The 23,677-nt window shown below is 38.9% G+C and overlaps 1 protein-coding gene and 1 long non-coding RNA gene across 2 annotated transcripts in view; both read left to right on the top strand.

Moving 5' to 3' along the window:
* The window catches only part of DIAPH1 (diaphanous related formin 1), a 261,743-nt gene extending 259,266 nt beyond the window's left edge, over window positions 1-2,477 (top strand). The window contains exon 28 of the mRNA XM_018570519.1: window positions 1,736-2,477. Coding sequence (XP_018426021.1) covers window positions 1,736-1,905 — 170 coding nt within the window. The 3' untranslated portion in view covers window positions 1,906-2,477. The remainder of the gene's footprint in view (window positions 1-1,735) is intronic.
* Window positions 2,478-5,763: 3,286 nt separating this feature from the next.
* Window positions 5,764-22,148, top strand: LOC108798736. The gene is made up of 3 exons (XR_001941970.1): window positions 5,764-6,307; window positions 18,786-18,791; window positions 22,139-22,148. It is a non-coding gene; the product is annotated as an uncharacterized LOC108798736 (long non-coding RNA).
* Window positions 22,149-23,677: the final 1,529 nt, after the last annotated feature.

The raw sequence follows: 23,677 nt of genomic DNA, 5'->3' as shown, positions 1-23,677 counted from the left end.
GCTGAATTTCTTTTTTTTGTTTTGTTAATATGCTTTCTTATCCTTATTGTAAGCTTTGTTAATTGAGCCCATCTAGCCTTTCAAAAGTTTGAATTTTCCAGTCCTGGTTCTAATCCACATTCTATTCTTGGTTCTAAGAACTCTATTCATGTTAATGGAAAGTCTGTACGGCTTGTCAGCCTATCGGCAGACCTTTTTGTGCAGATTTTAAAAAGTTGTTGTGCAGTTCTGGACACACCACTCGGAGGAGCTGAAAGTTTCTCTGGGCCTGAAAGTTTACTCTGGTAGAAGGTGAAATTAAATCTTAGAAATGTTACACAACTTTTATAAATAATACTTACCATAAATTTTCTTCTAGAAATTCACTTAGTCACAGTGTTCTTAATTCAGCTGCTTCACCACTCCATGTGCATTATGTAGTTGTACATATTTTCCACTGACTTGGTATTGGAAATAATGCTGCAGGAATTTAAAGCAGTGGGACAAAAAGGAATAATAGAGCAAATATTATTTACATAGAGTAGAAGTACACTTTTTATTTTCTCATCCAGAACCAGTTTTCTAGGTGTTTAGCACCCTTTTAGTATTCAGTGTTACTTTTGAGGTAGTATATGAGGCAATTTATCATTCCCTTGCTGGTAGAAATAAGAATGTCCATCAAATGGTGTTATTCTGAGTAAGTATATAATACAGTCAGTGCATAGTATATCCGCCCCTTCTTGGCAGGAATAAAAATGTCCATCTCTGGGTATCTGAAATACTTTAGTCAACTGTGTGGGTGATGCATTTTTAATGTTTGCAATATTATTTTTGTTTAAGGACTTTGCTGCTTTATGTGACTGAGTTGCAATCTTGTTGTTCTGTGTGACCTTGCATGTTTTATAGTTTGCATGAATTTTGCATGATCGTGTGTACTTATTTAATTTTCTGATGGCCTGTTCTTTCTACAGGGTCTGTACATATCTGAAACAGAATTTTTGTTCCCTGTGCTAAACATTTAACATAATTTCCATGTTTTTGTAGCATTTTTATTTAGCTGAAGACAAAAGGGTTCTTTCTGAGCTCCTAGATATTTTAGTGGCTGTATAAATCTAGAAAAGCTATTATTATAGGGGCCCTTTAACACTTCTACCTCCAAATAGTTTATTCTGACTATTCTTCAAAGCTCTAAATGTTTCATTTTGATGAGAACATGAATATGTTCTGTTTGTGTGTTAGTGGTTTAGTATTCATTTTAACCACCGAATTACACTACTGTAACAGCATTTTCAGTGCAGATCCATTAGTTATTTGCAAAAAAGTAAATGGCACTCTGTCCTATAGTTCTCTGTTTAAACTTGAATTTTTTTTTGGTAGCCTTTTTGTTTTGCATTTTATTGAATACTAGTTCAGGTATTGGTATGTTTTGGTCACTATTGCCCAAGCACTGTTATAACATGTCTGACTCTAGTAGAGCTTCCTTTTTAGTTGAATTTCAACCTCTTGTTGTATTGTAACCGTTAAAATGTTCATGTATACTTTTCTTGTTCTTTGCATGACCACATATTTGACGTCACACAAAACAAATCAAATTAAGTGCAATTACAATACAATTACATTTACCACATTTATTTAGCCATACGTATACGTGAGCCATAAGTCATAATCAGCCCATAAAACTCATACTTTTAAATAATTTTTGCCTCCTGCAAAATTATTTTTTTCTTATTGTGTTGGTTTCTATCTTCATTTGCAGCGAATCGAAAAGCTGGCTATGCTGTTACCTCGTTGCTAGCATCTGAACTGACAAAGGATGATGCACTAGTGTCAGTGGGTGCTAAGAAGAAGAAAGTAAGTGAGGATGATTTGGTTGAAATGGATACAGCTCATGAAGACAGCCAGGATAGGCTCACGCGAGCGAACTAACCATGCAGTGTGCAATGCACTTTACAATTCTGAGCATAGGAGATCTTCCAGGATCTTTGGAGAAGACTTTTGCCACCAAAGACCCTTTTAAAACTGTTGTGCTAACAAAATTTTGAGGTTGTGTTTTTTTTTTATTCATTTCTGATTGGTCACATTAGAGGAAGAATACTAATCAGTGGTCTTTACTGCTCACACTTTTTCTTTTTATTGCAAAATCATATTTGTGGCAGAGGTTGGTAATGTCATCTTGTTATATGGTACAGTGTGGTAAGCATGATTGCAGTTAAATGGGCAACATAAACTCCAAGTGGTCAAGAAGACCTACAAATGTACAGTCATAGGATAGAATTAGTATCTATAACCAAAGTATGAACTAATGTAAATACAGTACTGCCTTAATCTTTGTTTGCTTACCTCTAAATGAGAGAATGTTGATATCACTGTAATGACTATGTTATTTATGATGGTATCATTGTGATAACTTCGTTTGCTGGAATTATTAGGTACACTGGCTCTGATCTGAAAGAAGAATTGATGTTTACTTTCATTTCCCACAATGCTCACCCTTTCAGCACAAAATGTTGGTTCTACCCTCCATGATACAAACAAACTACGCAAACCTCTTTTAAAGTCTAACAATTGAGACCATATTTGTTCTCTGCTTCTTCAGCAAGCTCCCCCACCTTTTACATTATGTACAATAAAGGATATAATACTTTTCACAACTTTGATGAACTTCTAGCTGCACTAGATATGAGGGCGGCCATACATGTCAGACAAAGTCTGTGAAGAATGATGGAGGTAAACGCATCTGCACATCTCAAACCTGCCTGGACCTGAACCTCAGTGTGTCTTGGCCAACACACTTCGGTATTAGTCACTATATTTTTTTTGTTGGCATACAAGGAGAAGGATTGGCAACCACTCCTATAGCTTCCAACAGAAACCGTTGTTATCATAACCTTCATGCCCTATTTCATGTTTAATTGTCGCAGGCGACACTCAAATTAGGTAAAATATGACCAAGTTCATACTTCTTACAGTACATGTTTTTTACTTGTAGTGATGTATCCATGATGCTGACCTGTTTTTACTGGTGGTTGTTTGTTAACGTACTCCCTTTACCAAGAATTATTCTAAAGCTGAATTGGCACAGCTTTACATGTTGTATTGTTTGAAAAGTATTAATGGCCCTGTAGACTTTGTTCATTTGAGAGAGAGATTTTTTTGTTCTTCATTACAAAACATTCTAACCATTTTAAAGTAGAATTTCTCTGCTGACCCAGGTAGGGTTTTCCCCTACATCATAAGTTGAAACAATGGCACAGTACAACCACATTTTTTTAAGTGTTCTTCCTTTAAAAGTTATTTACTAGGTGCTTTCTAGGTGTAAATTGGGGAATACAATGAAGATGTTGACTTTACTTCTGACATTCCTGACCTCAGGTTCTTTCTGCTGCAATTTTTTGCCAATGTCTGTTAACATTTGTCAGAATTATATCACAGAGGATCAGAGTAAAGCAACTTCCTTACATGGAAACCTTTGTATACCTGAAATGCTCTGCTTCCCTAAATGTTGAACAGTGGTTTAATGCTGGCCATTCATTGTGATACCACCTGTTCAAATATTATTGTCAAAACTAGGCTACATAGAGTATGTGCAGTGTTAAACATTGAACCTGTGGCTCCAGTCGCATGTTTTATAGGAAAATCATTACATGAACTGGAAACCTGATCAGTCTTATGTCATCACCTTTCAGCATCATGACAAACTTATGTAATTTCTACAGTGCATCCTGTTTGGATTACCTTTGCACATCATTTTTGTTTTCAGTCATTCTGCCCAGACAATTGTAGATGGTTACACATATCTTGAAATATGTCTATTTTTGTATTTTTTTTTACACATTTGCTTGAATGTAAAAGAAACCACCTTATGCTGAGACACCAACCATTGTCTGCCCACAGTCTGTACTTCCCACAAGCTACTCAGCTTCTCCTCAGTTGTCCATCTGTTTTATATTATTTCCCGGACAACGACCATGCTCTTATTACAACTACAGAAGTGCACAGAAATGTTTAGTCGAACACTGCAAATTAAGTATGTATGTTTTACAACATTTTTTAAATGCTGTACGATGTCATATAAACTGGTATTTTATACGTAATAGAAATATATTATGGATTTCCAGGAATAATGTAGGAGATTATTTCTGGATAAGTTCACATAATAGTAATATAATTTGGGGCAGAGAATCTCTTCTCTTTATAATATGCCTCCTTGTTAACAGTTAGCCCTCTTGTACTGTATCAGTACCAGATGGTCTCTTATAGAATGTTTGAAAAGAGGCACTTAGATGGTTCACTTGAAGTGTACATTAGGGTAAACTCGATCGGAATCATAATAGTTTTTAAATAGTTTTACGTAACTTTACCAATTTTTGTAAGCAAAAGTCTGTGTGCAGACATGTGTTGCAGATATTTTTCATAATAGCCAACATTGGTTGATCAGCGCCTTCTTAAAAAGTTGGCGTGGCCATATTTAAGTGTTTTCTTTCATACTTAACTTTGTAAAACCAGTTCTGTAGTCTGTAATTCTAAATAGTGAACAATATATCACTGCAACATCAATAACAATGATCCTAAACACCAGCAATTACCTATGACAAAAAATAGGCAGGAATTTTTTTATTTTGCAAATTTTAGTCAGTCTTTCTATATTACTTAAGCACGGCATATTGATTTCTATTTAGCTACACCAGTAAATAAGAATGTAGACAGTGAACTATGGAAGTCCACATAATAAGGGGAAACCATGCAACAAAGTCTGTTGAACAGAGTTTGGTGGGTCGGGCGGTGATTATCAGTTAAAGGTCTTGGTCCAAGCACTTCTTGGGGATGTTGGGCCTGTACACCTATCTCCCTCTAGCCACAAGCATTTGTGAGTTGCAATGAGAAATCCCTTCTCTGCTGAGCGAATTCCAAGTGAAATCTGAATGGTTGTCATGTGTTACTGCTTTTTTCCCAACTAAAGCCAACTCAAACCAAATAAGCCAGTAGGAGCCCCCATAGTAAAACACAGGACAATTAAAAAAACAGAAACCAGAAAGCTGTGGAAGTGCTTGAACCTGGACATTGTGCTGGTAGAATGGAAAAACAGAGATGGGTATAGTTTGCACACTACACTGCTCTGTAATACTTGGTAAACATTTGCTTTAAAAAAAAAGCTGCGAGGATAGACATGCAGGAGCTGCCATAGCTAACGTACCTTTAAAGGTGCGGACTGCAGAGCTGACTTCCTGATACTGAACATACTACCTATTGAGTTGATGACCTGAAGCAAACATGCTGCCTGTAAAGCCTAAAATGCCATTCTGCATGCGAGTGTCAGGTCAGCCCTACCTTTTACATTACGTGCTTGTTTTAAAGACAAACATTACCCAAAATTGGAATGTACATCTTAAAGGTTGTTAGAAAGCTCCCCATGCTTGCTGTTTCTGTCACTTGAAAATTGACTAATGAGCTTTCTCCACCCAATTCTACAGCTAGGAAAAAGCCGACAGATGATGCCTTGTCTCTCACACCTGGGCGTTTTTCAGCGCTGATCGAAGTGCTGAAAAACGCTCAAACAGTGAAAGCCCATTAATTGCTATGGGCAAGGTTCCCACCTGGGCGTATTTCAGCGTGTTGTGACACGCTAAAAAACGCCCTACGCCCGAAATAGTACAGGAGCTTCTTAAGAAATCTTTATAATGTAGGACAAACAAATGGGGAAGGCAGCTCTCAAAACGCGCTGCCTTCAGTATTACCAGATATAATCCGTTGCAGGACAATTTGCCATCTGGCTTTTAATAACCTAGTTTGACTATAAAGATTCACATATACTGAATAAAAAACTTTTTTTTTGGTTGCTTGACACCACATTATGTATTAATAGATTGCCTTTAAGGATAGTAAGTATTGCCGGTAGGTTATTTTCTTACATAGGATATTTCATTCAAGCATTTTTCTTATTGAGGAATGTGTTCATTGAACATTTTGTGAGTTTATTTCTCTGTTTTGATTCAACAATCTGGTTTGCCAAAATCTTTTACATTGGAACAAAATACACCAGGTGTGTTTTTTAAATGCAGCGTTTGTAAATCTCTGAGTCAAGTAAAATAGCCGTACAAGAGAATAATCTGTTTATTTGCGTTTTATCTGTGATTGCCACTTTGTTTTCCTTTTCATCAAAGCTCACTCTACATTTAAGATTGGGCTTTAGTTTTACAGGATTTAGTTTATTTTTTGGTATTTTAGTTTAATCCAGAAATGTATTATTTTTTCTACGATCCTGGATTTTTGGGTGCTGGGCTCCCCTTCATTTGCCAGATATGCCTAAGATTCATTATTGCATAGTATTGTCAGTGTTTCATATTTTTAAATGTTTATTAAATGATCTACATAAAAACAGTCAGTCTTTATGGGTCTAGAAACTGGTGCATCCAAGCACTTGTTTCAAAAGGGCAATTGCATCTAAACCGATTGTGTGTTGGTTAGAGTGAGGCAGGGTTTATACTCCCCCACAGGTGTTTACTGCTGTCTGAGACCCTGGCATGGAGTTCTGCTCCAACCCCAAGGATGATTATTATGACAGGCTGAGCTTCAGTCAAATTGCCATTGTTCCTATCCTCTTATCCTGGGAACTGTTAAGGTATTCCTATGGCAATCTACTGGAAGGTACAATATATAGTATGTCTGTCCCCTGAACTCCTAGAGGATTTTTATTAGTCATAGTCCAGCTGAGTTTGGTCTGATACAACCATGTTTGAGGTGGGAAAGTGATCTCACTGCTGGGATCCCAGATAGAAGATCCATCAAGGACTTTTCCCTTGCTCATTCCACCTTAAATGGTAAAATCTGTACTGGGTGAACTTGGTGTTGCTCTTGGAAAGAAAACACCATCAAAACCATACATTTTAATAGTTTGAATTTGGTATGCAGTCTGTTCCCTGCCAAGCTTGTCTACCATCCTTAAGGCAGCTTGCATAGATGGCAGCTGTCTGCGTTTACTGGTAGATTTCAGAGATAGCACCACTTTACTTTTTTATTTGCTGAAAACCAGTCTGTCCCTAAAATAAAGTGCACAAACCAGGGCTCTCTGCAAAGACACCTAATACTTGGCTCTCCCACTGCCTGCACTGATCTCCACTGTCCTGGGGAGATACCACTGCCTGAAGAATCCTCAGAATCCCAAACTTCTGGGAGTGTAGACTAGTCCACTGTTGTGTGAGGTGGTTCCTTGTGTCAGCCCCTATGTCCCTACTGTATCCTGTTGTGACATAGGAGCTAGAAGAGGGATCAGGAATACTACACTATTCAGTACAGGGCAGATCAGCTGAAGAGGTGATAAGTGTATTGTTTGTATTAGACCTTTTTTGTGCATTCCCATTTTAGTGACAAGTTGCTTTAAAGAGCAAATTCACCCGTGTTTCATTTATAGGTTGAGTTTGTTGGACTTCCTCACTGGCTGGCTTCTTAATATTGTGTAGGGAATACAGCAGTAGCTACATCCTTCTACTGTAGTTTGCTGCTCCGTTTCTGCCCAACTTCAAGTTTTGTTTTTTCCACTCCTCTTGTTGCATTTTTTTATGACAAGAAAAAGCTAAAATATCAGTTGGGGATAGGCCAGTGGTGGCAAACCTTGGCACTCCAGCTGTTTTGGAACTACAAGTCCCATGAGGCATTGCAAGGCTCTGACAGCCACAGACATAACTCCCAGAGGCAGATGCATGTTGGGATTTGTAGTTTTGGCACAGCTGGAGTGCCAAGATTCGCCACCACTGGGATTGGCCATCCCTTTAACCCTTTAAAAGATTGCTGCTAATCTTAGTTTGTGATCCTTAATGCACAGAGGGTCTTTTTTTATGATAGTTATAATTTACAAAACATGGTAGCCAATTAGATACTTGCTTCTATTGGAATCAATATAGGTAGAATGAATCTCCTTAGCTTTTTAGTTGATCTGGATTACAGCATTTCTGGTCTTTAAAGGAGAACTCCCGGCAAACATAGAACAATGCCCTTTACATGCTTAGGTTCTTTCTTGAACATATTTTTCAGTTAGGCTTGTGTGATTGCTGGATATGACCCTTATGGCATCTGAAGATATGGGTTTGCCAGAGTGCTCAGTGTGAGGATGACACTGTGGTAATGCTTACTAGTTTTCTAAAGAGCAGCAGCACAGAGTCTGCAGAACAGTAGGTTCTACAATGTATTATCACTTTGTGCTAAGCAGCCAGATTGCATGGCAGAGTATGTTACTTTACATGTTTGAGTTGGGTATTTAGCTGTTTACCTGGAGTTTCCCTTTAAGCTCTGATTACCTGTAGAGCCACCATTATAAGCTGCCATATCTCCTAATCTGATGCTATTTTAGTTTTAAATAGATATCATATTGCATTCCACTCACCATTTTACTGTCATTGAATAGATTTTATGTTGTCTTTTTTTTTCTGAAGTCCAAAAGGCCAAATGCGGCGTATCAGACATCTCATCACATGATCACAAAGACTTTCATTTAATGTAAACATTACATGTGTTTGTACCACTAAGAAACATATCATGTTTGCATAGCTTATTTTTTGGTCTCTTTTTCCTGGGGATTATAATCATGTCATATTTTGTTTAAAATGTTAATAAAAAAATAAAACTGTTTTATGTCTTTAGTCACAATATATTGCGTAGACTTTTGTTTTTACGTTCCGCATCTTGCATGTCTAAATATTTACATCAACCTATGCCTTTTGTATGGTGGCATCATTAATGAAATGTAGGCACCCTCATTGTATGCCTAAGTGTATAATGGAGACCAAATCTTGAGGTGCTCTAACATGCAGGTGCTGAACTGGTATTGGTAACATAGGCCATCAATCACATACAAGCACTGGAGCAAAAAATTAGGGGAATGGCTGTCTCTGGGACAGGAACATACAACCCAGATCCTAATCCTTTCCCACTCCACTGTGAAAACTTTTTTGCCCCTATTTCTGTACCCATTGGGAAGAATGTCCATCATTTCCTGCCTCTGTGACATCATCTCTTCTATAGTTCAGGGCTGGGGGGTGCTGTATTAGATGTGTTTTTTTAATTTGATCATTTAAGTTGATCTTGCCAGAAATTCAACTGAAAACTTCCTGTGAGTTCTGACTCAAAACCAGTATGCAGATCTTGAAAGTCAGAACTTCTATCTGTATACATTCTCCAGGTCATTGGCGCAGAGCATACAGAAGCCATTGGATAAGCATACCAGCTAGGAAACTAGGTTTTCTTTAATTGCTGTCTTCGACAATTTCTGTTCTGTCTGAATCCTACAAAATAGGAAAGGGATGAAATCTCCTGTGCAGGTAAACATGACAAAGGTTCTAAAGCTTCCTCAAGCTTTTTGAAAACTGAAAATACGACTTTGGCTGGTGGTTTTAGTAGGGAAAATATTGCCTCTTCCTGGAAAAACAAATACAAAAAGGCATAAAAAACACACTTGAAAATGTCCTAAAAGTACATAATTGAAATGTGAAAGACCAAACCTGTGCACTAAGAACTGCTGCGCCATTACAATAAAGTACGGTTGGTGTTGGTTTACATCAGGCTTGTGTCTTGGCTCCATGGTTATTGATTGTTAAAACCAGAATATAATTTGAGCAGCCATTAACAGAAGTGATAACATTAAGGGATAAATATAACATTATTGATATTAGCAAATTAGATTGTCCCTGAGAGATGGACTACAGAGGGCAATGCTGATGATGAGGAGTATTAACAGCAAGCCTGAAGCCATCATGTTCTGGAGAAAAAGAAAAAAAAAGTACACTTCTCCATTCAGTTATGGATGCAATTTAGGACTCCCTGCTTGCGTAACAGTGCAGTAATATTTGATAGGCTGATACACCTCAAACCTCATTCAAGATCTTTAAACAAGTGTCCTATCAACATCCCTACATACACTGGTGGTCATGAGTTATGGCCAGTAAGCAAAATGGGTAGACTGCTCCATTCAGTAATGGAAGCAATTTAGGACCCCCGCTACAAAATGCTGTAATAGTTGATTGGGGTTGCTAGAACAAAGATTTTGAATGGGGCTTGAGGTGTATTAGTGTATCTATTAGTGTATCTACATTCCTACACCCTGGTGGTCATGAGTTATGGGCAATAACCAAAATGACACATGCTGAAACACAAGTTTTGTTATAGAGAATTTTATACTCTGCTTAAATGTTATGCTTGGTACTGCCCCACTACAAGAGTTAATAAAACTTGGGCTCAGAGTTTTTCTTTACAGTTTATGTAAATTCATGGGCTGTGTAGTGACGTTTTCAACTGCCAGGACCATTATACCAACTGGCATGGGTGGTGGTTAAGGGTCATCAATATACATAATGATCTAGTGGGTAGGAGGGGGGTGTTGTGAGTTAATTCATCTTTTAATTTGTATTTTTATGAAAATATGAACTAACCCTTAAACTCAAGTTGATAAAAATACCTGATGTGTGTTCTATATAAAGATCTATAAAAAGTATATGCATTAGCGATTGGTTAAAAGCTAATCTGGTGGTGCATCTTCACTGTTCTGCTGGGTAAGAACAATATGTTGTATCTCTGATGAATTGCCAAATGAAGCTTCATTGTCTACATCTGCAATACCATCTTTTGTTTCACAAAAAGTAAGAATGCTTTCCTTGTGTTTCTGTGTTTGAATAAAAGCCAGCTCTCTAGTTTCATAAGCGTGCCTTGCAGCTGCTATCCACACGCCAGACAGGCCCCAAATACTTCAATCAAATGAGCAACATGCGATATGGCTCAGTAAGTCATGAGTCTGGAATGACAGACCACTGCTATACAGAACAGATAACTGAACCAGTTTCTGGTTTCATAGCATGCATTATTCATGATAAGTAAAGGCAGTGGTGCTGATTGCCAAAACTTTTTTCAAAGGAATACATGGGATAATATACATAAAAATGTTTTCTCTATAGTTTTCACCACTGCAGCCTGGGATGTTGGTCTGAACAGCCGAGCGCCTGCTACCCTCAACCGACTGGAAGTAAGTGAAAGTGCTGGGGTCCAAATACAATCCAAAATTCCTACTTCTTAATGGGTAATTCCACTTTCCCAGGGGGAATTTGGAAAAATTGAATTACGCCCTCCAATCTGGCCCCCTCCCCTCTGCTGTACATATATTTGGCCTAATCCTTCCCCTCCACTGGTGCTGGTGTATTCCCCATACTCTTGCTAAGAAGAGCTTCTCGTTGGGCAGCGCAGTCAGGTTACCGTGCTGACCAATGAGTGTTCACCATTTACCAGTGAAATGTAAAATGCAGAGCGCAGGGTGCACTGCTGTGTATGGAGTACAGGGAATACACTGGCACCGGTAGAGGGGAAGGAGCGTTCGGCCAAAGGTAAGTAGAGGGGGGTAATTCCGTTTTCTCAACTTTACCTGGGCATGTGGAATTACCCTTTAAATAAAAGCCAAAATCCAGTACATCACAGCAACAAGGTGCTAATGCGTTTTGGCTATACAAGCCTTAGTCATGGCTAACTTGTAATATTTCATTACAGCCCCGATGCTGGCGACGTACACTGTACGTCGTCAGTCACGAAGGGGTTAAAGGGTTAATTCACCTTTTAGGACCCATTCACACCACATCTAGATTACCTCCAGACCCGATTTGTTTCTAGACCCAAAATGCATCCCACTGTATCCCCATGCTATTTCTGTGCTCTGTTCCCACCAGTGCAGTCCGTTCCAGACCAGGAAAAACCTGCATGTCTCATTTTGTCTGGAACGGAACGCAATTAACTGAAAAGGAAAAAAAACAGCTTTTGGCCAGCTTCGATGATATCATCACCATTGGACTTCCTGTCTTAAGAGGAGATTTTGCATGAGAAAGGCTTGATGATGGCTGAAGTAGATGCAGAATATTTTGTGGAACTTGTAGAGCGTTACCCTGAACTGTATGACCCAAAGCATAGGCAATATAAAAACAATGTCCGCAAATTGGACACATGGAGAAGCAAGTTCTCTGAGGATTGCTGTAAGTGACAGGAACATCATGCCTGCATATAGGTGATACATGTCTGCTCCCCACCTTTTCACACACAAACAAAGGGAAGTGCTCAGAAGCAGAAGGAAGTGACCTCAGAGCATTATTAGCATACTGACAGCGCAAATATATTTTAAAAAATGGAACGTGTCAAAAATGCAATACCCTACATTCCAGATCTGGTCCAGAAAATGGTGTGAACCCAGCCTGAGGCACATTTCCCCAAAAAATCCCCCATGCATTCCAGCATACTATGCAGATCACAAATCACTGTCCCGCTTTTTTTTTTTAAAAAAATGCTCCTTTTGCATGTCATACCTTAGGACCATGCACATCCCCCTCTGTCTGTGTAAACTGCAGGAAAAGCCTGCACGCCCCCCAGGACCGAACAAACGAGCGCTACGTCTCACTCAAAAATTGTACATGTGCAATGTGCTCTCTCCCCTCTAGCAATGGCAGCGGCTCCTTCAAACACTGCGCATGTGCAGAGCACATTCTTCCCCTGTGAGCTCAACTGCTCCGACTACATAGGAAACAAGCGCACAACACATGCATAGTGTTTGAACCAGCCCCCGCCACCGCTAGAGGGTAAAGCACATGCTCATGTTTAAACGGGAAGCGACCCTCATTCCTTCTATCATCCTGCAGTTTATAGGGAGATGGTGGTTCACCTGCCAAGGAGTTTTTGTGGTCGGGCTGTGCATGGTCCTAAGGTATGACATGCAGAAGGAACATTTGTTTTTAAAGTGGAACAGTGATTTGTAATCTGTAGAGCATGCTGTTATGCATGGGGGATTTTGGGGGGAAATGTGCCTAAAAGTGAACTAACCCTTTAGATCAGTGGCCCTCCCACTGTTGTGAAACTACAAGTCCCATGGGGCATTGCAAGAAGGACCTGCATGACTCCCAGAGGAAGAGGCTGTGGGATTTGAAGGTAAAGCACAGCTGGAGGGCCAAAGTTGCCCACCTCGCTTCAGATACAGTTTAGTCCCACAAGAACCAAGTCTAACTAATCTGCAGCTAAGCAATCTCTATTACTCCTCTGGAAGACCAGGCAGTTATTCATAAGAGAAAGGGGAGTAATACAGTCATTGCAACTAACAACATACGTATACCTTGTAAATAAAATGAAAGATTGTATAACTTAATAAAGAAAATGCAAAAAAAAGCATACATTTATACATATTTATTCTCTCATGTTTCTATCCACATCTTGTATCCAATCAAGAAAATATCCCAAACTTTACAACCTTCTGGTGACTCACTTATACTCCACGCTCATCTTTCAAAAAAAAAAAAAGCAGACGAGTAAAATACATATTTATTTAATGTTTCGACCATAGATACCCTTTAAGCTTTGAAAATGAAAGATAGAAGCTGATTGGCTGATCCAGTTTTGATAAACTCTGTATCCACATCTTGTGTATATTGATTGGGTATAGGAGGTGAATACAGTGAGGGGAATGTATTAAAACTAGAGCAGATGTACACGGCAACCAATTAGCTTCTATCTTTCATTTCTAAAGTTTAACAGAGCAAACAGAGAATAGAAGCTGGTTACTATGGACAACTGCTCCGGATTGTGTCTGCTCCATGTATGATAAATTCCCTACAGATTGTTTTGGACAATGTAATGCTACGGAATATGTTTATGTATTCATGTAATATTCCCTAATCTAGATAAAAAAATACTGGCAGTGCTTACAAAAACAAAACACATGAGTGCAACAGAGGCAGCGAGCACACAAAATTATCTGCTCCACATTTTTTTTTCCAGGATGAACAGATATATTTTGCACTTGTCAAAGAAAGATACATTTTCAATGGTCTATTTAACAGATCAAAAGGGAGCAAATACGAGAGGACAATTGTTCGTGTTTATATACACTTTAACTTCCATTTTCTGTGCTGCAGTGGAAAAGATGTTGTTATGGGCAACAGTTTTCTTTTTCATTGACCCTTTTTATTCAAACAGTGCCCACTGCTCAGAAAGTCTGGATTACAATCCTATCTACAGTATAGTAGAGGTCACATGACCTAGGTGTTTGGTCATATGACTAGCCTTAATGGGAGCCTTAAAGAAACCTTGCACTTTGTCCACTCAGAGCAAAGTAACTGGTTCTATTTATAGCCAACATTCTCTTCCCCATGCTTCTCCACATATGCTCTTCCATCTAGATTTTGTTTTTTCTAGCTTCTTTTGTTCTAGTTTTGAAAAATGTATAAAACTCTTTGTGCACAAAAATGTTCAACGGTTCTTTATTTTGAATAAAAATGCGCACCTATCAAAGCAGCATCCTCGTCTAAATTCTCTCTGATGGGTCACACTAGGCTCTTTCACTGTACTACAGCAGATGGAACATCCAATGAAATCCAGTCATTTGTTTCATTGGCCATGCTGACTCAAACAAAATCATATGTCTGAAAGTAGCCAATCACTGGAAGGCCTGCCATTCATCGGCAAACAACTGTTTCACGCAGCATACAGTCATTTTGAGACTCATAAACATGCTAAAAGGTCCAAATGCAATCTTTAGTTTTTTTCACTCCTAACTGTGAGTACAACTTTTCATTGTGGTTTATAGCCTATTAGGCTACAAATACATTGCTTTTCCCTCCTAAGAACTATTATATACAAACATAGGCAGGGCTATCCCCATAAGAAGGCACCCTGAAGCATGTCTTTGGGTCATCTCTTTCCGACCAGAGCGTCCCAGGTTGCTAAGAGCCGGGTGGGGATATTTGTAAAGGCCATATCACATCTTCCCTCCCAGCTCTTAGCAACCTGGGATGCTCCGGCCAGTGTCCTGCTCAGCTCCTGGCAACCAGTAATGTCAGTGAGCTAGGCACCATCAGGACGCTGGCCAGAGTGCACCACCAACACCACATCAACTCCCCCCCCCACTAAAATGTGACCACCAGAACCCTTCACCCACCCCACCCACCCCACCGCCTCAGGTGGCAATTATGCTACGGACACCCCTGAAAAGAGAATATTTTACAAAAGACATGGAGAATGGTAGCTTAGCTTAATGAATAAGGTGAAGCTGTGTTCACTTTGACTACCCAATCATCAATACACATTTGAAATCAAACTTAGGATTTTTTCTTGCACATGATTGTATTATTAAAGTGAATGCAGCTTTACCTTATTCTGAATGTTTACTTTCCAAAATCAACATTTTCTACTCTTTTTTTAAATCAACCCCCTAATGCGGTCTTAAAATACTCACATGAGCCAGACCCTCCTAATCCTCTTGTACTGAATTGTATTGTAACTGTAATTTTGGTGCTAAATTAATCTTATTTATTAATAATAATAACGATGATGAAGATGATGGGGAAAACCTGTAGATTCTCAGTTGAAGCTGCTTTAATACAGTACACATTTTGTTGTTTTCTTATCTTGCCCCCAGGAGTTTAGGATTGTGAAACAGCACATCTGGAAATAATGAGGCATGTTGGGAAGTAGATAGATTCCTCTAGCACAGTAAAAATGAACATTTTATTTGATTGTGTTGCTTGCATCTTCTCAGTCAGCATTGACACCCATTAGTAAAGAAGTACCTAATTTATCTAAACTAGAACATCAAAAGTACACATAGATTTGTATGTTTTTTCATGTATAATAAAATCATTACATTCTGTTCAAGGCTTAGTGGAAAAATCATCATATAGAATAACAGCACTAAGTACTAGTTGCACTTCAACTGGCCACATAAGATACTACCTGTGAAATCTCCATTCTAGGAGTAAAACGTGTTTATGGATTTTCCATGCTTGTGGCATGGATACACATGTTGAGATTAACAAAAAACGAGTCCCTTCTCAGTGTGTCATAGCTATCATTAGTGGTAGTAGACACAGCTCAACTTTCAGTGATTTTCAGTGATCATAAAGCGAGCCTGTACTTTGGCCCCAGCCATTCTAGACAATAAGGAATTATACAGTATATGTATTGTCTTGTAAAACTGGATCCCACTATGAACGTCTACTTGCTTCTAAGAAAGGAAGTTTTTGGTCATACACAGATCTATATACTGTAGAACAAAGTCAGGACAAGATCAATAAATTGTATAGATAGCCACAGTTAAAGTGACCTTTGCCATTCCTCCTGTCATCCAATATAACAGTACCTTTTTTAGCTTTTTAACACTCTTTATTGCTCCTTCTCTTGTGATAGTCTAGCAGCTATATGTAGCAGCTGTGAAATTCCATGTAAAAATTAATATTATCATCACAAGTCGGATGTACAAAGCTGCTGTTACGTACCTTCTGGGAGACCGGATGTGAGAGGAGGCTTCCCTTGCACCTTGTTTCCTGGGAGACTCTGAGGATGGGAACAGAGCCCAGCGGGACAACAAGTGGCAGGAGTGCCAGTGGTGTTGAGCACCGTGCAAGCCGTAATCCAATGGGCAATCCGAGGTCAGGTTCGAAGCGGGCAATTCCAGTACAAAAGGGGTCAGGCAGAAGAATGGTCAAATAACAGTTCCGTGGTCAAGGCAGGTCAGGCAGAATTCAAGGTTTGTCTAGGAAGTCCGGGTCACAAGGATCAAGCAAGATATCAACAAACTGGAACAAGGATTAGCTGACAATAAACCAGCAACTAGTGGTCCTTTAGCTTTTTCTTTAGGCAGTTTTTTGTGTGAGAGTGGGCGTGGTTTTTCCCCCACAATTTACAGTACAATAATGCATATATTACTCAGTATTCTGGCATACATGGCAAAGCTGTTGCTGGTTGTTCACTGGTATCTACATTGTATCCTATATAAACCCAGCAGCAGGCTGGGTTTATATAGGGCCAGTGATGTCATTTCCGGTGCGCCATCAAGGTAGATTTTCATGCTGATGGATTACTGCTTCTGTGCATGCGTGGGATGGCGCATCTTCTTCCGCGCAGGTTACTGTTTCTGCGCATGCGCGGGATGGCGCGTTCCCGAGCAGCGCGGGAACGTGCAGGCTGCACATGCGCAGATGGCGGGGATCCATTACAGCTGCAGAGTATGCCTGAGTGCAGTAAGTCTGTCTGGATACAATGTAGATACCAGTGAACAACCAGCAACAGCTTTGCCATGTATGCCAGAATACTGAGTAATATATGCATTATTGTACTGTAAATTGTGGGGGAAAAACCACGCCCACTCTCACACAAAAAACTGCCTAAAGAAAAAGCTAAAGGACCACTAGTTGATCACCATTTTTTAGGGTAAGGAAGTAACTTAATAGAGCTGCATTTCAACCAAATAGCAGTACTGTACATAGAAGCCACATTAAAAATTCCATCAGCTCTTCACAAAACTGGAAAAATACTGAAGAGAGTCCCCCACCCCTTAGGATCCAACCCCCATCTAATCAATGCAATGATATATCTCCCTTGACTTCATTGCAAGCACCAGGTTTACTGAACACTGCTAAAATATTGATAATAATATAATTTGTCTATAACCAAGTAAAATCTTCCTTCCAGAGTCAATAGCTGATGGATAATAGAACCTGCTAGTAGCCATTAAAGAACTGAGAAATGAGCTTTGGGTGAACTTGCCCTTTCAACAACATTTGCATTATAAAAATAAAGATAAGCACTGGTAATTTTGCTTTCTAACATAATATGTAGAATAGTTATTTTTGTTGTTTTGTGCTGTTTAAAAACTTCCTTACTCAGCGAATATTTATACAACTATCAAGTAATGACCTTAGGAAAGCTCTGCTAAAACAGGGTTGTTTAATATTCATGCAGTCTCAAAAAAAACTTGTCATGTCCCAGTTCTTCATCTTTAAGGAAGACATTCTGTAAACATCAAAATTCAACACCACACTTCATATACCTCTTGTTTTGTATAATTAGACAAACCAAAAGTACATACCCTGTTTGCTCTATTGTAAACCTAGATAATGCTATTGCAATGGAAAACATTTAGACCACATAAGGCATATGCTTCTTCTAGAGCTCCCATGTCTGTGCAAAGTCACACCGTGTAAGCTCCAAACACACTCTAGGGCTAATCTTTATATGATGCCAAGTAATTTACCAGTATTCTTTTAAGACTGCAAGAAGAATGAAGGGCCACAGTGTTTAACGCTGTAGCCCCATAGGGCCACCAGACCTCAACCCCCTTAATTTTCGCCCTCTCAGATATGTTAGTTTTAAAGTCTGTTACCCTTCATGACCTATGAGGTACTTGCTGTGTATGCTAGAAACACAAAGCGCACAGCTCACCCTTGTCATGCATCCTTGTAATCCACATTCGGTGCACGGAAGACCCTCTTCTGGAGTGATAGGCTAAAAAACTGTAGAACCAGCACACGATGGTCTTCCAAAGAAAATCAAACTTTATTCCTCACGCATCTATACAAAAAAACAACCACTGATGCGTTTCTGCCTCACTCGGCCTTAGTCATAGTAATTTATTTGCTGAGTATGGGTTCTGTTGTCTCTGTTTTTCTTTTTGCAGCTGTAGTGAGTGATGCTGGGCAGAATCTTGTCCGGGGTTGGTGCGGCTTATGGTGGTGGGGTAGGAATGAAAGAAGAACCACATCTAAGTTTTTTTTATCCACTCAATTTAGCACAACATTTTTTGATATTCAAACAATAAGTGAAAAGGTGTTTACCGATGGTGTATAATGATGAAGCATATCGTCGGGTTTTGGAGAGTGGTGTACATGTTGTGGCTAGGAAACCATCCACTCTGACACAAGAGTTGTCTCCCATTACGTATCAGAATAAAGGAAGAAAGACTACATTGTTACATACCATTGGATTTGTGTGTGGAGACACTAGATCTGCCACTTGTGATTATTAAGGAACTAGTAAGATAGTTGCATCATGCACCATACAGAAACTAAAAAAGATAAAACAGCCCTTCTCATTTTTTCTTCATGGGTCCTTCTCCCCCTTTCCCCCTCCTTTTGTTTTCATAAACAGTCTTTTACTCGGGGTTTATACTATATCATTCTCCTTTCCTTTTTGGAAACAAAATGTTGTATAGGTATATATTATTATGAATTTTTACAAAAATAATTTGGATTTCTGCTAAATTTTGTTTTCAGGACACATAATATTGCTATAGAAATGTTTTAAGTAGGGATAATTTATTGAATGATTTTAGGCTTTTTGAAAATGGTAAATAAAAGTTCTGGTTTTAGAAGAGAATGAATTAGGAAGAATATTATTTGGTACAGTGTATGTGGAATGTATAGATTATGTATCTTTAAATGTTAAGTAGGAGGGCTGTAATATGTGTATATGTACTCCTATTGTTCCCTCATCCTCTTGCTTTACAATTAAGCTCCACTCAGGGGTAAATGCATGAGAGAAAGCGTGGATTGAAGTGTCAATTTTAATGCTGGAATTTGAACAATAAAGTTATTTTTGAGCACGAAAAAGCACAGGGCATGGCCTTGAATGTGCTAAGTGAAGGGGGTGATGGATCCTGGAGGCACCTGCACCTATGACTGGATGGAGGGTATGGAGGACCTGGACTGGTATACAAACTGCATGTGAACTAGGCCTTGTCAGTAACTGAACCTTTTGGTAAAGCAACATTATTAGCGAAGTTTAACATTAAGTCTGCTTTTCAACTTTTACCAATATGGCCTGGCAGTTTAAAATCCTTAGGGCTTGAATTCCAAGGTTTATTGTTGTTGACAAATGACTACCTATGGGCTGTTTAGTATCATATCTTTATTTTATGTAATTCTTTGTATGAATGGTCAGTACTTTATGATTTTTTTTTTAAAAGAAGCAATTGTTCACTCACTCTGTATGCTCTGGGAAATGTATTGTTAATTCAAGGTTATTGATTTTCTTTTCTGACGGAATGCTCAACTTTGGTGTTCCCCTGGCAGAGGAAAAAACTGCACAGTCTTGCCACTATTTAACATTTTTAGAATTACAGCTGATACTTTTACAATGCAGTTCAGACTGCTCAAAGAGGAATTTGTTGCCATTAAGAAACTGTTATTTGAACTGTTGTGCACGACTAAAGCTCCTGGGAAAGAACTTCAATCCTTCTTCAGCCTTTTGGCTTTTTAAAGCCAGAATTTTGCAAATGGGCAGGATTTTCTCCAGATGGGTGCATTTTATAATAGCTGGTTTTATATGCCCCTTCGTGATAGTCTGGTAAAAATGTCTTTCTTTGTACAACTGGAGGACACAGGAAGAGTGTGTATTAGCAGATAGCTTTTTACTGATACAGCAGGCTCTATTGGTTTTGAAATGTTCTGGCAAGGTAGATGATGTGCTAAAGTGGAATTATTTTCTATAGTGGTAGCTGTTGAAATCTTGGGTGAGTTCTTTAGAAGTAAAATATTCCTTCTACACACAGATAATATGTCTATGGATTTTGTTCCCACCCTTACTTCTGCTTGGGTAATCCCCATTTGTCAGCGCTGCCATGGATATGGCCAGGAAAACAGAAAATTTAATCATACTTACCGTAATTTTCTTTTCCTGGTTATACTCCATGGCAGCGCTGGGCTCCCACCCTATGGAGTTTTTAGCTTGTTACTAGACTGGGGAAGTCAGCAGGAGGAGGGGCTTTTATAGAGAGGGTTAGGCCTTGTTTAACCCTTTTGGTTCCTGTCAGCTAGGGGTAATTGGATCTAAACCCATTTGTCAGCGCTGCCATGGAGTATAACCAGGAAAAGAAAATTACGGTAAGTATGATTAAATTTTCTGTTTTTGTTTGCTGTTAGCGGTTTATCATCCAAATCTCCTTTTGTAGTCTGATTATTGCGCCATTTTATCCTCAGCTGCCTTAGAGTGAACATTTGGTTGAAAGCTAAGTATTTACCTGAAGTTAATAATGTTATTGTATAGCAGGTTCTTTATCCTGCCAATATATTGCCACATGCAGACACCACCAGGGCAAAGTGCCCAACACACCTTTGGAAGTTAATATGGTCCTATTTTCTGGCACAGCTAAAAGTTGTTATTATTATTATTATTATTATTATTATTATACAGGATTTAGCGGGTTCAAGATGGGCAGCTTACTCAGTTGCATAAGTTAAGTGGAATTCCTTTATGTAAATACATAACATATTGCCATTTTGCTGACTAAGTAAAAAATTGATTTTGTGATTGCCAAGGATCACGAAACAGGAGTGAGATTCCAGGCCCAAATATCCATATTTATTTACAGACACTACACTGATGATCACAAAGCACATTTCTCAACTCTGTTGTACCCAGACTGAACTTAAAAAAATATATGCAAAAAATATCTCACCACTACCCTTGGCACTCCCACAGGAATTCCCCCTGCGAGGAGGACAGAGATCTTTTCAAATGTTTAGACCACACACACCCATTTCCCGGCCAGGAAACGAACAATAGGTGGTAGAAGCTTCTCTAAACACTGCAATGGCATCAGCAACATTTTACAAATACATTACAAAATCATTTATAAAACACATGCTCCATGACAGTGACATATATTAAAAATGGATGTACCTATGCTGCTTTAAACAAACTGTTGGCTGGCATTTTCATAATTAGAAAATGTAATGCCCACCCATCCCCCTACTTTACTTATTTTATTGTTTGTCTGTTTTTGAAAGTTTTTCACAAGTTGTCTCTACCACAGGATCCTAGGCGTCCCACTAGTTTATAATTAGCAAATTTAGTTAGAATCAATTATTCAGTTTGTTTCTCTCTGTATGAAGTCATTTTATTTAAATCTGCCTTTGTATTAGCATTTTTTGGAACACTGAGGAATTCTGAACTAGTAGCTCATTTCAGGTCTTTTGTTTCTGGTTTACAATCCTCAGACGTCCTTATTCAAAACAAGGTTTTGTATTTGATTATAAGACTCTCTAAAACAGATCAATATGCCTAGGGAACTTGGATTACTTGTTATCCATTACCTGTTTCTATTAATTCCCCAGGAAATTAAATTTTTTGTCTCATGCGGATGGCTGGTGTTATTAAAGTTTCAGTTCAATGCTTTTCTGAAACAAGGTCTGGCTGTTCTTGCACTTTAGCATGAACACATAACCTCTCATTGTTTTAGGATTGGTGCAGTCATGGAGGCAGTCAGACTACGCCAGGATGATAGGAGGTGAAAAGTAGGTGTTTGTTCCTGAGAGGAGAGCATTATTGGAGCTGAGGCACCACATGTGCAATGAGGGGAAGCGTCTCACTTGAGCAGAAGATTTCTGGAAGGTGCTGACTTTGGACTGCTGATGCTGTTGGTCTCTTCTCTTGATGCCGAGTATTCCATCTTTCTGATGGTGGTTTCCCCTTCTGGTGGCCAGCACTTGTTTATATTGGGAGGGACATTCTGTGCCTTTTGGTCTATACTTGTGGCATCATAGTAACAGTCCATTTATAGTAACAGGGAATTGCTTGATTTATGGGCTGGATTTATGTATTTGTGTCTCCTAAGCTATAGTGTGCTCCCACAACCCCCTCACCATTACTACTGTGCTTTTCGAAAACCTGGTGGGACTTGAACTCAGATCCACAGGGCTGATTTTTTTTTAGTCTCCTTGGGCAGCTGACTTGTGATGTTCAATAACCCCCCACCACCTCCAACCACTTCTCTGTGCTTCCTCACCTGCCTTAAAATCCAAGACATTTTATGGAGCTCCTTTGCCTGCCTTCAGTATGAGTGGCTGTGTCATAAATTGTATGCTGTTAAAAACATATATTTCTACCATGGAATAATATCATCACAATTAATACACTAGATGTACTATAAATAAGGAAAGATAGTAAGAGATTGTGACAATGAATGAGATTATAAATACAAGCAAATTGTGTAAAATAATGTAAGGGGTTGTTACACTTAGCAGCAGTGCTATGGATACAGATCATCTGTATATCTATCCAAATAATTTATGGGTGCTGTGAAAGTAAAATGTAAATTTACATGTCTGTACTTCTTTTAGAGAACAAGCTGGACTAGAATTTGTTTATGGGTGCACGTTAATGACAGCATTTAATGTATTTAATCATATACATCATTAATTGTAAAACTACCACATAGCAAAAGATGAGGGAGAATACAATCTTAGATGTATTTATTAGCTTATCGCTACAAATGTATTTACATTTGGACCTGCCCTTCTTGTGGCCTTTGTAATCTATGGAAAGGATGCAAAATAAGATAATGTATCAGCGGTGTGTACCACCTGGGCCATATAGTGTGGTGGCAGCCAGGCATTAAGAAGCTGTGAAAGCTCTATTTATTGATAACAATAGACATGCAGGCCAGGGTTTAGCCTATAACCATAAAATGCCCAGCAAATTTAGCCCCACCGACCAACACTTCTCTTCCTACAGATCTCTAATTCAGGCTCACCTACCCCACCTGAAGCCACTTACCCCTATCCTGTCATTGCTCACCTACCTGTTGACATATACTCTCTTCTTTACACACACCTACATCTATATATCCCCTTAACCCTACAACCACCCCTACCTTCAGCCACATATCCCACCTTTCTACAGTAATATATGACTCTGTTTTGCTGTTTTGTTTAAAAGCCTTGCAATCCTACTTCTTCCCACTGAAACCACAGTCCCCACCCCTCTTTGTTCTTCATGGTTTGTATTTTAAAATATTTCCCAGGTAGGAGTAGTAGTTATCCAAATTTAGCGGGATGCAGGCCCCAAAATGGTATCCAAAGCCCAAAGTTTTTTTTTACTCCAGTTATAAAAGAACATATCCTCCATTCTAAGTGTGGCA

The sequence above is a fragment of the Nanorana parkeri genome, unplaced genomic scaffold (genome assembly GCF_000935625.1).
Source record: "Nanorana parkeri isolate BGI_ZX_2015 unplaced genomic scaffold, ASM93562v1 scaffold1545, whole genome shotgun sequence".
In the NCBI taxonomy this organism is placed as follows: Eukaryota; Metazoa; Chordata; class Amphibia; order Anura; family Dicroglossidae; genus Nanorana; species Nanorana parkeri.
This window is presented reverse-complemented; position numbering and strand designations above follow the sequence as displayed.